The sequence below is a fragment of the Salmo trutta genome, chromosome 2 (genome assembly GCF_901001165.1).
Source record: "Salmo trutta chromosome 2, fSalTru1.1, whole genome shotgun sequence".
NCBI lineage: Eukaryota > Metazoa > Chordata > Actinopteri > Salmoniformes > Salmonidae > Salmo > Salmo trutta.
In genome coordinates this window covers 74,568,399-74,581,140 of record NC_042958.1, presented here as the reverse complement: position 1 = coordinate 74,581,140, position 12,742 = coordinate 74,568,399, and the positions used below count along the sequence as shown (strand labels likewise).

Sequence of the window (12,742 nt, the reverse complement as noted above, 5' to 3'; positions counted from 1 at the left end):
TTTGAACTTTGAACTTTCTTCAAACTACAAATCTACCATTCCAGTGTTTTTCTTGCTATACTTTATTTACTTTGCCACCATGGCATTTTTTTGCTTTTACCTCCCTTATCTCACATCATTTGCTCACATTGTATATAGTCTTATTTTTTTTTTCTACTGTATTATTGACTGTATGTTGTTTACTCCATGTGTAACTCTGTGTTGTTGTATGTTGTCGAACTGCTTTGCTTTATCTTGGCCAGGTCGCAATTGTAAATGAGAACTTGTTCTCAACTTGCCTACCTGGTTAAATAAAGGTGAAATAAATAAAAATAAAAATAAATAAATAAAAAAATAGCTGTAAAATAGTCATATGTTTGAGAAATTGAAGTAATAGCATTTCTAAGGGATTTGAAAATCGCGCCACAGGATTCAACTGGCTGTTGAGTGGGCAAGCGTCCCACCTAGCCCTGAGAAGTTAAGTATTGAACACTGACATAATTTGAGTTGGGTTACTCAAATGATTCTAGGCAACGGGTTTCCACAAAATAAATTTATTTAGCAGAACTACCTCATTTTTACAGTGTATGGTGCAACGTCCCAATAATATCTCCTTTCTCCTGAAGTGTGCACTCGTTCTCAATTCCCCACAAATGTAAAAACATTGGAGTTTCCATATACCAGTCATTTACTTTCAAATTCATGAAGGGAAGCCAACAATTGCAACCTTCAGGAGAAAATAAAGATTATTGGGACATACTGTAATTCTGGCTAAAGACAAATCAACAGCAGGAACAACAGTGAGCCTCAGATCTAAGGTCTGGTCAAAGGGTCATGGGGTCATGATGGGGTCAGGGAGTGGGCACTTGGGTAGTCACTATTAATACAAACTCTTTCTGAGCCCCACTCATGCACGCTCACTCCCACACACACACACACAACCAACCAATCAACAATAACAGATCCAGAGCTCACATGGTGTCACTATCTACTGTTAGCATCACATCCCAGCTTAGCCCTCCGATGGTGAGAGAGAGGGAGGATATCCTGATCCCAGGTCCCCAGTTCATTAGCATAAATCAACTCTGCAGTTAAAACCTTTTATCTTAATTACTGTACTAATGAGACGAGTCCCGAAGGACTAAGTCACACCCTCTGACGACAGTCGAGGAGATGAGAAGTAGGTGTCTTACACAAGCACACAGGCATCCACACCTGCACGCGTGTGTGTGCATACCTGCACACAGAGTCATACACACACACACACACACACACACTAATGGGCACGCAAGCACATGAAAAACACACACACACCAAATTGCATCATCCTCCCACCTTAAACTCTGAGCACTACATCATTATCTTTCACTATCCATTATCTATGAAAATGATAATGATTTGATCAACCCTACAGGCTCCATCTCCATAAGGGCTTAGTACAGTGCCATAACTCATGATTTCCCTCTGCCAAAGTGACTAGACATACTATCTAATTAATGCATTTTTAATGCTCTGCTCTTCTTCAATTCTGCAACACAAAAGAGCATTGCCTAGCTGTAACAGTGAGTGGGGGTGGGGGGTTATAGAAGCAGAGGCCACTGTGTTTGTTTTCATGGTGTGGCTTTGTAAGAAGAGGACTGGACTGGGATTTAGGCTTTCTGTCCATTCTGTGTGTGTGTGTGTGCGCACACCTGTATGTGTTTGTGTGTGTGTCTCAGTGTGTGTGTGTGTGTTTGGTCAGTGCCTTGTCTCTGTAAGTAAAAGTGGCATAGTGACTGGTTAAGGTCAGCCAGTGACTCAGCAAATTGTCAAGGGATGGGCATCTCTATCACTAAGAAGTGTGCCACACTGCCACCCTGCATGCCACCCTGACTCAACCAGTGCCAGTACACATTATTAACCAGCTGGCACTGCCATGGGCAGCATTGGGCACCCATGTAATGTGCTACTATCATGGCTGGTGACCCTCTTAGGGGAGACTCAGAGTTTAGCCAGGGCATACCAGGGCACAGGGGTGGCTGTTGGGCAAAGCTGGCTATGTGGTTTGCATACAAGAAAGACCAATTCTCTGCATGACTTTCTATCTATCCCACTCTTAATTTCTATTAATTTACTGTACGATATGCATCCTTTATTTTCTCATTGGTTGAAACTAGTTGCAGTATGTGTCCTGCTGTAACCTAGCTAGCGTAGCAATCCGTATTATCGGCATATTCAACAGCGTTTAAGAAATATATTACCTTCAACAGTGTTATCTTGTGATCAAACCATCAATGTTTTGTTATTATTGGTGTGGTAAAAAGTTTAGCTAACGGGTTAGCAATTACCATTTTTGACAGTTCAGTGGAAATACTACTACTATCAGCTTTGTGATAAGCCGCTAAGTAAAGAAATACGTTCTGTATTATCGGCATACGGTTCCCAGTTATTGGCCACCTTACTATTTTGTTCAATAACAACATATATTTGTTTAATTTTGTTAAAAAAAATTGACACCAACCTCGTATCCGAAGTGTTTACTAGATAGTTGACAAGTTGGCTAGTCTTCTGGTTAAAAAAAATTACTTGCCTGTCAACTTTTCATTGCGTAGCCCGGTGCGCCCTCCTGTGGAATCTTTAAAAAAAAAAAATTCACCAACATATTCAGTGTTGTAACCAAATAATGTATCATCATTTGTTTTACAGATTAATTTTATGTTTTGAGAAAGTAGATTTAATACAGTTTAATACTAAAATATAAATGAGTATGAATAATTTACATCAAATAAAACTTTAATTTCAGTCATGTGCATTGACATAAACAATTAAAACACTTTTGGAGTTTGTGTTGCAGAGATGCACATGGAAAGTAAAGGAAGAAATACTGATGGGTTGAATAAATATATACTATATTTTAGACATGTATATTGTTTTTACAAATAAATAATTTCACATGAAAACAAACAAAATAAACAATTAAATCTCAACCTCCATCCCCATATTGTCACAAAATCACAATTAAAATCCAGCTCCACCGCCACCTCTGGATCGCACTGCACACACCTGCAGTGAAACCAGTGCTGGCAGAAGTCACTGCACACACCTGCAGTGAAACCAGTGCTGGCAGAAGTCACAGCACACACCTGCAGTGAAACCAGTGCTGGCAGAAGTCACAGCACACACCTGCAGTGAAACCAGTGCTGGCAGAAGTCACAGCACACACCTGCAGTGAAACCAGTGCTGGCAGAAGTCACAGCACACACCTGCAGTGAGACCAGTGCTGGCAGAAGTCACAGCACACACCTGCAGTGAAACCAGTGCTGGCAGAAGTCACAGCACGCACCTGCAGTGGAACCAGTGCTGGCAGAAGTCACAGCACACACCTGCAGTGGAACCAGTGCTGGCAGAAGTCACAGCACACACCTGCAGTGAAACCAGTGCTGGCAGAAGTCACAGCACACACCTGCAGTGAAATCAGTGCTGGCAGAAATCACAGCACACACCTGCAGTGAAACCAGTGCTGGAAGAAGTCACAGCACACACCTGCAGTGAAACCAGTGCTGGCAGAAGTCACAGCACACACCTGCAGTGAAACCAGTGCTGGGAGAAGTCACAGCACACACCTGCAGTGAGACCAGTGCTGGCAGAAGTCACAGCACACACCTGCAGTGAAACCAGTGCTGGCAGAAGTCACAGCACACACCTGCAGTGGAACCAGTGCTGGCAGAAGTCACAGCACACACCTGCAGTGGAACCAGTGCTGGCAGAAGTCACAGCACACACCTGCAGTGGAACCAGTACTGGCAGAAGTCACAGCATACACCTGCAGTGAAACCAGTGCTGGCAGAAGTCACAGCACACACCTGCAGTGGAACCAGTGCTGGCAGAAGTCACAGCACACCCATGGCACCCAGGACCTACACTCCAGTGGGGAGCTTGCAGGCGGATCACGCTCCCCGCAGCAAGCACAGCAGGTGGTGTCTTCTGTTTTTTAAAAGAACACATCAAATTTATTAACATGGTTTTGCAAAATATAGAAGTACTACAGCAACAATAGTAATTGATACAACTGAGAGAGAGAAAAACAATGCCATGGGTTGTGTAACAGAGGTGGCCGGTGGAGCTTTTCTCTCCCTTTTCAGTGCTGCAGTTGAGAGAACAAGTAGTGTTAGACAGAGGATGTTAAATTAAAACCCATTTCAATTTTTTTACATCAATACCTCTGGATAACTCTGTCAACATTCAATTGTTTTCGTGATATGTATTATCTAACGCTTAAAATTATTTTCCTTTTTGCTTACTTAGCAGTTCTATCAACATTTAGCAACCAAGCTAGTAACATTAGCAAATCCGTTAGCTATATTTCAGAGGTAAAAAGTTAAATGATTTGTGGTCTGTCGCGCAGTCAAATTTTACAATATACAGCGTGTCCCACAAAATGTGTATACATACTACTTACTACATACTACTACTACAACTCTCAAAACCTAACTTAACTTACATAAATTGCAATAAAAATTGGCGGTCAGCTAGCTAGAAGGGTGTCATTAGTCGGAAATCTTACCATTATTTTCCAGTCCATTTAAATGTTGAGCTCGAGGTGATTTAGTCCTCCAACCACTAGAGAGTGTCCGAAGTTAGGGGGTGTCCGATGTTGGGGGGAAAATTTGCTATACTGATCTGCAGTTACTTTTGTAATGTACAGTATAGTTGATGAAACTGTCTTCTCTGCATTATACAGTCCTCTCCTTTCTCTTTATTAATTATGTCCATCTCCACATCTCTCTCTCCCTCTCTCTATTTCTCCGTCCATTGTAGTCTAAGAGGCTAAAGAACCGGTCCCAGCCACCCTAACCCACACAACTCGGTTTGCGTCACACAACAACAAAACATAAAGTAGGTCTCCTAGCATTACATCACAATACAGACTGGCTGGAAATAGTAATTGTTTTTACGCCCTTCCATTTTCATCTGCAGTACATACTGTACAGTATGTGGAAGATAGTTGCAGAAAGTTCTGTTTGAAGCGTCTGTACTTTGTGGGATACAAAGACATGAAGCACATCACCGAGGATGCACACACACGCACACACACACACACACACACACACACACACACACACACACACACACACACACACACACACACACACACACACACACACACACACACACACACCCTCACTTGCCCAAAGCCTGTATGTTGGTTTACAGGATATTATGTCTCTTTGGTGCGGGCGGCCCTAAAGGTATTGTAACACAACTTAGTCGTGGGTTGGTAAAATGTAATGTCTCTGACACACATCACACCCACATGTGCTCAGGCAGACAGGCACAGACTCACACACACACAAAAACATGTAATGTATCTCTCTATCAGAGGAAGCTTGTGAGAGGAGCTATAGAAAGACGTGCTCATCGTAATGCCTGGAATGGTTTCCATATGTGTGATGTGTTTGATACCGTTCAATTTATTCCATTCCAGCCATTACAATGAGCCCGTCCTCCTATAGCTCCTCCCACCAGTGTCCTCTGTTCTCTATCACTCCCCATTTCCTGTGAAAAGTGTCGTAACACGATAACTCATAACGCATTTGTGGGTGGAAGAAACCAGACAAATGGATTTGTTGTTCACTTTAGACTGGTAATAAGCTTTCTGAACTGACACTGGTCCCTTCCTATCATCGGTAAACATGCCCAGTCAAAGAATTGGAGAGAGATACTATGAACTTGTCCAATAATATAGTAAATGTTAATTTGCGGTTTCCTTTGCTAAATGTTTTGCTACAGTGTCCTAATACAACCCAGGCAGAGGTGGTATAGCAGTCAAACTCCCTGATGTATGATCTTGATTGATTACTGTCATATTTATATTTAGACTTATTTATAATTATATATTCAATGTTCTGCACAGTTGCACTGAACAGAGATTGAAAGTTTATGGACATGCCTGTTTTATTATTCTGTTGTATTGGAATATGAAAGTATTGAATGGTGTGTGTACGCTGAATTCTTCTTTGACTCTGGTGCTCACTTTATAAATCATGATATTTTAATCAACTGTGAATTAAATTGAAATATTTTAGCAGAAAGCTACTGTCATAGGCGTCGTAAGGAGTGGACCAAGGCGCAGCGGGTATAGTGCTCATCTTCTTAATTTATTTAAAGATAACACTTAAACAAAACGACGAAAGAGTTCTGTAAGGCAACACAGGCTATACAGGAAAACAACCACCCACCAAACACAAGTGAAACAAACACCACTAAATATGGCCTCCAATTAGAGACAACAACAACCAGCTTCCTCTAATTGGAGGTCATTGCCAAAACCCCAACATATAAATAGAAAACTAGATGTAAACATCGAAATAGAAAACATAGAACTTAAACCAAAAACACCAAAACAAACACTCCCTGCCACGCCCTGACCAAACTACAATGAGAAATAACCCCTTTTACTGGTAAGGACGTGACACCCCCCCCCCCCACCCAAAAGTGCAGACCCCGAATGCACCTCAAAAACAAAAACCCCACAAAAACAACCCCAAACTTAAAGGGAGGGAAGGGAGGGTGGCCACCGTCAATGACGGTCCCTGTGCTACACCCCCCTTCCCAATCCTCCCCCTACGGAGGTGGCTCTGGCTCTGGGCGTAGCTCCCGTTCAGAAGACTCTAGGCTGGGGAGCGTCGCTGGAGGCTCCTGGCTGAGGAGCGTCGCAGGAGGCTCCGGGCTGAGGGCCGTCGCTGGAGACTCCGGGCTGAGGGGCGTCGCTGGAGACTCCGGGCTGAGGGGCGTCGCTGGAGACTCTGGGCTGAGGGGCGTCGCTGGAGACTCCGGGCTGAGGGGCGTCGCTGGAGGCTCAGGGCTGAGGAGCATAGCTGGAGGTTCAGGGCTGAGGAGCATAGCTGGAGGTTCAGGGCTGAGGAGTGTTGCTGGAGGCTCAGGGCTGAGGGGCGTCGCTGGAGGCTCAGGGCTGAGGGGGCATCTCTGTAGGTTCTGGACTGGGGAACTTCGCTGCAGGCTCCGTGCCATGGGTCATCACTACTGGTTCTGTGTCATGGATAATCACTGGAGGCTTTGTGCCATGGATCATGACTGGACGCTCCGGGCCATGGGTTATCACTGGAGGCTTCGTGCCATGGATCATCCATACAAGCTCCGGGCCATGGATCATCACTGGAGGCTTTGTGACTTGGATCATCCCTACAGGCTCCGGGCCATGGATCATCACTGGAGGCTTCATGCCATGGATTATCGCTGGAGATATCGGACCATTGACCATCATTAGAGGCTTCCTTCGGGGCACTGGAACTGGTCTCACCGGACTGGGGAGACGTACTTCGGACCGCGTGCTCACATCAGGCACCGGCCTTACCGGGCTATGGTGGCGCACTGGAGGTAGAGTGCGCGGAGCAGGCACAGGGTACACTGGGTCTTGGAGGCGCACTGGAGGTCTGGAGCGCACGGCCTGCACAACTCATCCTGGCTGGATGGTCATTGTAGCCCGGCACGGGCGGAGCGCTGGCACAGGGCGAACTGGGCTGTGCTGGGGAATGAGGGCTGCCGTGCGTAGAGCAGGCGCAAGGTAAACTGGGCCGAGGAGACGCACTGGAGACCAGATCCGTTGTGCCGGCACACTTCTTCCTGGCTGCCGGCCAACTCTCGCCCGGCAACGCTGCGGAGCCCTTATTCGCCGCACCGGACTGTGCGTGCGTATGGGCAACACCGTGCGCATTTCTGCGTAATAAGGTGCTTGCTTGATCCGTCGCTCCCCATAATAAGCACGGGGAGTTGGCTCAGGTCTCCATCCTGACTCTGCCCAACTCCCCGTGTGCCCCCCCCAACATTTTTTGGGGGGATGCCTCTCGGCCTCATGTAGCTCCCTTAATTTCCTCTCCCAGAAACGTCGTTCTGCCTCCCACGTCCATCCTTCTCCTCGGTGCTCCAATCCCCGCTGCTTGGTCCTTGTTTGGTGGGTGGTTCTGTCATAGGCGTCGTAAAGATTGGACCAAGGCGCAGCGGGTATAGTGCTCATCTTCTTAATTTATTTAAAGATAACACTTAAACAAAATAAACAAAACAACGAAACAGTTCCGTAAGGCAACACAGGCTATTCAGGAAACAACCACCCACAAAACATAAGTGAAACAAACACCACTAAATATGGCCTCCAATTAGAGACAACGACAACCAGCTGCCTCTAATTGGAGATCATTTACAAAACACCAACATAGAAATAGAAAACTAGATTTAAACATCGAAATAGAAAACAGAACCTAAACCAAAAACACCAAAACACAAAACAAACACCCCCTGTCACGCCCTGGCCAAACTACAATGACAAATAACCCCTTTTAATGGTCAGCACGTGACAGCTACGAAACAATTGCCTTGGTAAAAAGGTAAGCAAGAGTTAATCTACACTCAGTGCTTGACCATATACATTTGACGAAATGCACAAAAAAACGTATATCACTGCACATCTTGCTATGCTGCTATCAAGATTTCAAGTTGAATTGTTGACGTGATCGTAGATTCACCGCCAGTAGGTGGCTAATAAGCCGTTAGCTAACTGAGGGTGGGGCAGAGATGTTCTCTCTTACTGTGATCTCTGTCTCCCTCTCTCTCTTTATTGTTTTGGTGAAACTAAAATAAACATTGAATGCATTTAAACCTCAGGTTCTCAGGAACAATTGCATTTAGAATGAAGTATCTTTTACCCCTCTTCTGACCAATTGGTCTGTATATTGTAAGTATACACACACACACACACACACACACACACACACACACACACACACAAACACAAACACACACACACACTACCATCATTCACTTCCATTCATTCACTTCCAGAAGTTTACTCAAAATACGAGTTTATCCCTTCACTTCATTTTGTTATAACATTTTTGGTCTGACAGACGTTTACGTGAAACCCACAATGCATTGTATGATGTCAACAAACATGTCTCCATACATAGCTGTCTCCATCATAATCAGTACATCATTCACAAAAAGTATTTTACACACATCATATGTGTCCATTACAATCTATGCAAGAATCGGAATGCATGATTTGTCACCAGACCTTGAAAACATGCAAATAAAACAGTAAATCAATCAATTATTACCTCACAAACCATAATGATTCGTTGATACAAGTGACGGGTGCCGGCAGTCAATTACATAACCTCTGACACTCACGCAGAGCCACTCAGTGTTGTTTATGTATGTATGTAGCTAGTGGGCTAAGCTATAGCATTAGCAATGTCTTTCAAAAGGAGACAATTTACAAATGCGTAAATTCTGACAATGAGTCTGAGTATGAAAGTGAGGAATCAGGTTCTGACAGTGACCATGCGCGTCCCCCCAACCTTGTGGCCATTGAGAACCCTGAATCAGAGGCCCCCCTGCCCACCGATGATGTTCCAGGTCCCTCTGAAGATGCTGGTGGTGATGGAGGCAGGCCAACAGTGCGTGAAGTGCGTGAGGTCTGCAGTAGCTGGAAGGCCACTAGCCATTTCACCCCTCCTGCAAAGCCCCTTGTCATCTCCTTCTGCAGCAGAGTGATTCAAGCTGTTTCTGACAGAGGAGCTAATGGGAGACATGGTGAAGGAGACCGATTGCTTGGAGCTACAGGAGAAGAGAGAGCCAAAGCGACGTGGGCGACATGAAGACAGGATATGTCCAGGACATTATAGTCCACACAGTGTTGACCATTGAGCTCCAACATTATACATTGTGCTCAAGCACTATTGAGCACATCTGTATCAATTACTGACTGACTGACTTAACAAGTGACTCACATGATACTATGCCTTTAGCAGTGGAGGCTCCTCAAAGGAGGAAGGGGAGGACCATCCTCCTCAGTAAATTTCATACAAATAAATATAGTGCTACCTTCGAGAAAAGTTATTATTTTTTGATAAAACAATACTAAATATATTCACATGTAACCAAATAATTGATGACAACACACTGTTTTGCAATGAAGGTCTACAGTGACCTCTGGGGTAGCCCAGTGGTTAGAGCGTTGGGCCAGTAACAGAAAGGTTGCTGGATCGAGTCCCCAAGCTGACAAGGTAAAAATCTGTCATTCTGCCCATGAACAAGGCAGTTAACCCACTGTTCCCCAGTAGGCTGTCATTGTAAATAAGAATTTGTTCTTAACTGACTTGCCTGGTTAAATAAAGGTAAAAAAAATAAACAGCACTCTGAAGGTGTAGCTGGAGGACAGCTAGTTTCTGTAATTCTCTGGGTACATTGACTTCAATACAAAACCTAGGAGGCTCATGGTTCTCATCTACTTCCATTGACATACACATTATTACTGTATGAAAACTTCCGGAGGACATCCTCCAAATGTATCAGAGCTCTTGCAGCATGAACTGGCATGTTTTCCACCCACTCAAAGGATCAGAGAATTAATTTACACTCTACAAAAATATAAACGCATCATGAGCTGAAATAAAAGATCCCAGAAATGTTCCACACACACAAAAAGCTTATTGCTCTCAAATTTTGTGCACAAATTTGTTACATCCCTGTTAGTAGGCATTTCACCTTTGCCAAAATAATCCATCTACCTGACAGGTGTGGCATATCAATAAGCTGATTAAACAGTTTGACCATTACACAGGTGCACCTTGTGCAGGGGCCACTAAAATGCAGTGCAGTTTTGTCACACAACACAATGCCACATGCTTAAAGCTTTGAGCGAGCGATACATTTGCATGCTTACTGCAGCAATGCCCACCAGAGCTGTTGCCAGAGAATTGAATGTTAATTTCTCTACCACAAGCCGCCTCCAACGTCGCTTTAGAGAATTTGGTAGTATGTCCAACTGGCCTCACAACCGCAGACCACATGTAACCACGCCTGCCCAGGACCTCCACATCCGGCTTCTTCACCTGAGGGATCGTCTGAGCCCAGCCACCCAGACAGCGGATGAAACTGTGGTTTTGCACAACCAAAGAATTTCTGCAGAAACTGTCAGAAACCGTCTCAGGGAAGCTCATTGACTCCAATGCTTCCCACATTTGTATCAAGTTGGCTGGATGTCCTTTGGGTGGTGGACCATTCTTGATACACACAGGAAACTGTTGAGTGTGAAAATCCCAGCAGTGTTGCAGTTCTTGACACATTCAAACCGGTGCGCTTGGCATTTACTACTACACCCTGTTCAAAGCACTTCAATATTTTGTCTTGCCCATTCACCCTCTGAATGGTACACACACAAATCTCAATTGTCTCAAGGTTTAAAAATCAGCCCCTTCATCTACACTGATTGAAGTGGATGTAACAGGTGACATCAATAAGGGACCATAGCTTTCCCCTGTATTCACCTGGTCAGCGGAAAGATTTAATTTAACATGCTCATATTATTGTATAACACCTGAAAAAGTCCTATTGATAGGACATTCCTATCTTGAGATATTTGAGTTTATATTTGTTAATCTTAGTCCACCTGTGTCATTGTGGAGCCATTTTTGGAAAAGGCTTTGCCTTTGACCTGTGCATTATGTCCCGTGACACTTTGACCCAGAATACTGACACAAACATTGTAATATCTCAGCAATGGTAAGTCCTACAGACATGAAACAAAGAACACTGTGCTTCTGATAGTATTGTATGTTGTATGATTTGGTATGATCAGTTAAACTCTAAAAGCAATGTTTAGTTTACAACCCTAACACCCAATAATAAGCAGTGAGTGAGTGTGTGAGTGTGTGATTGATTAACTAACCTGTCATTGATTGATTAACTAATTGATTGTGACAGACCTGAGATGATGGTGTAGCCGATGCCTCTCGGTCTCCCCAGATCCTGGTCAATGGCTCTTATCTTGCGCACCTCATAGCCCTGTGGACACACACACACACACAGGAAAAAAGAGGTTTAGAGCACTTATTATCTTGTAGACACTGTCATGACTGTCCTGATCAGGTCAGGGTACAGGAGACCACCACCCTACAGATTATCTCCCAAACCCCCAACAGAGGAGGAGAGATCTAGGGGTCTGAAGATGTGGGGGTTTTATGACACCTCATGCCCATAATACAGAGAAATTCCTTTGTCCTAACAATGGAGAACTGGCCTCAGAACATTAAACATGCAATAAAGGGACTTTGGAACAATGGTTTCCGTCAGCCACAATGGTGGTTATGACGAAAAGTGGAATATTAAAATGTATGTAACTTTTGTATTTGTTTTTAAAGGTTAAGAGATGACGTTATTATGAAAACATTGTACCTTTAAGAGTTTTCCCAGTATATGCCTGATGTTTATACATTGTACGCTGTTTGGAAAATATCCAAATCAAACAGAATGTTTTGATAAAGATGAAATGTGAAGTTAGTGTCTAAAATCGGATTTTTAGCCAAATCTAAGCCTTGCCCCCTTTACTTGGTCCGCCCAGAGAATTGCCCTAAAGGCTGTTACACCCACTTCTGACCCGAGGGTATAAGACAGGAGAGTGAAGAATTAACATGAAGACTATTGACCCCAAGCTGCAGCTAAGGTCTAACAAAGTCGACCAACCCCAAAACGAAACACAAGGTTGAAGACAAAGAAATATTTTTCTACACGAGCTACGGACGAGTAGCTGTGTCTAAGCGGGTGAATTCAAGCCGAACCACCCAGCCTCCACTCTCCATTGAATCGTGGTATCGACACCATTCGAGCCGAAGCTGTGAGCTCTGAGCTACAGAGCTGTCTGTCCTCAGAAGAACCCTTTCCGATCACTTAGCCAAGAAGGACACTGACATCGTGAGGACAACCAGAG

General features: G+C 44.2%; 1 protein-coding gene across 4 annotated transcripts in view; it reads right to left on the bottom strand.

The window, feature by feature from the left end:
* Positions 1-12,742, bottom strand: part of LOC115162910 (cadherin-23) — a 712,130-nt gene that overhangs the window by 440,543 nt on the left and 258,845 nt on the right. For all 4 annotated transcript variants that reach the window (XR_003869666.1, XM_029714423.1, XM_029714440.1 and 1 more), the window contains exon 9: positions 11,742-11,820. Coding sequence is in view for 3 of the 4 variants with exons in the window: in XM_029714423.1 (XP_029570283.1) it covers positions 11,742-11,820 (79 nt within the window). In the remaining variant the exon portion in view is untranslated. The remainder of the gene's footprint in view (positions 1-11,741; positions 11,821-12,742) is intronic.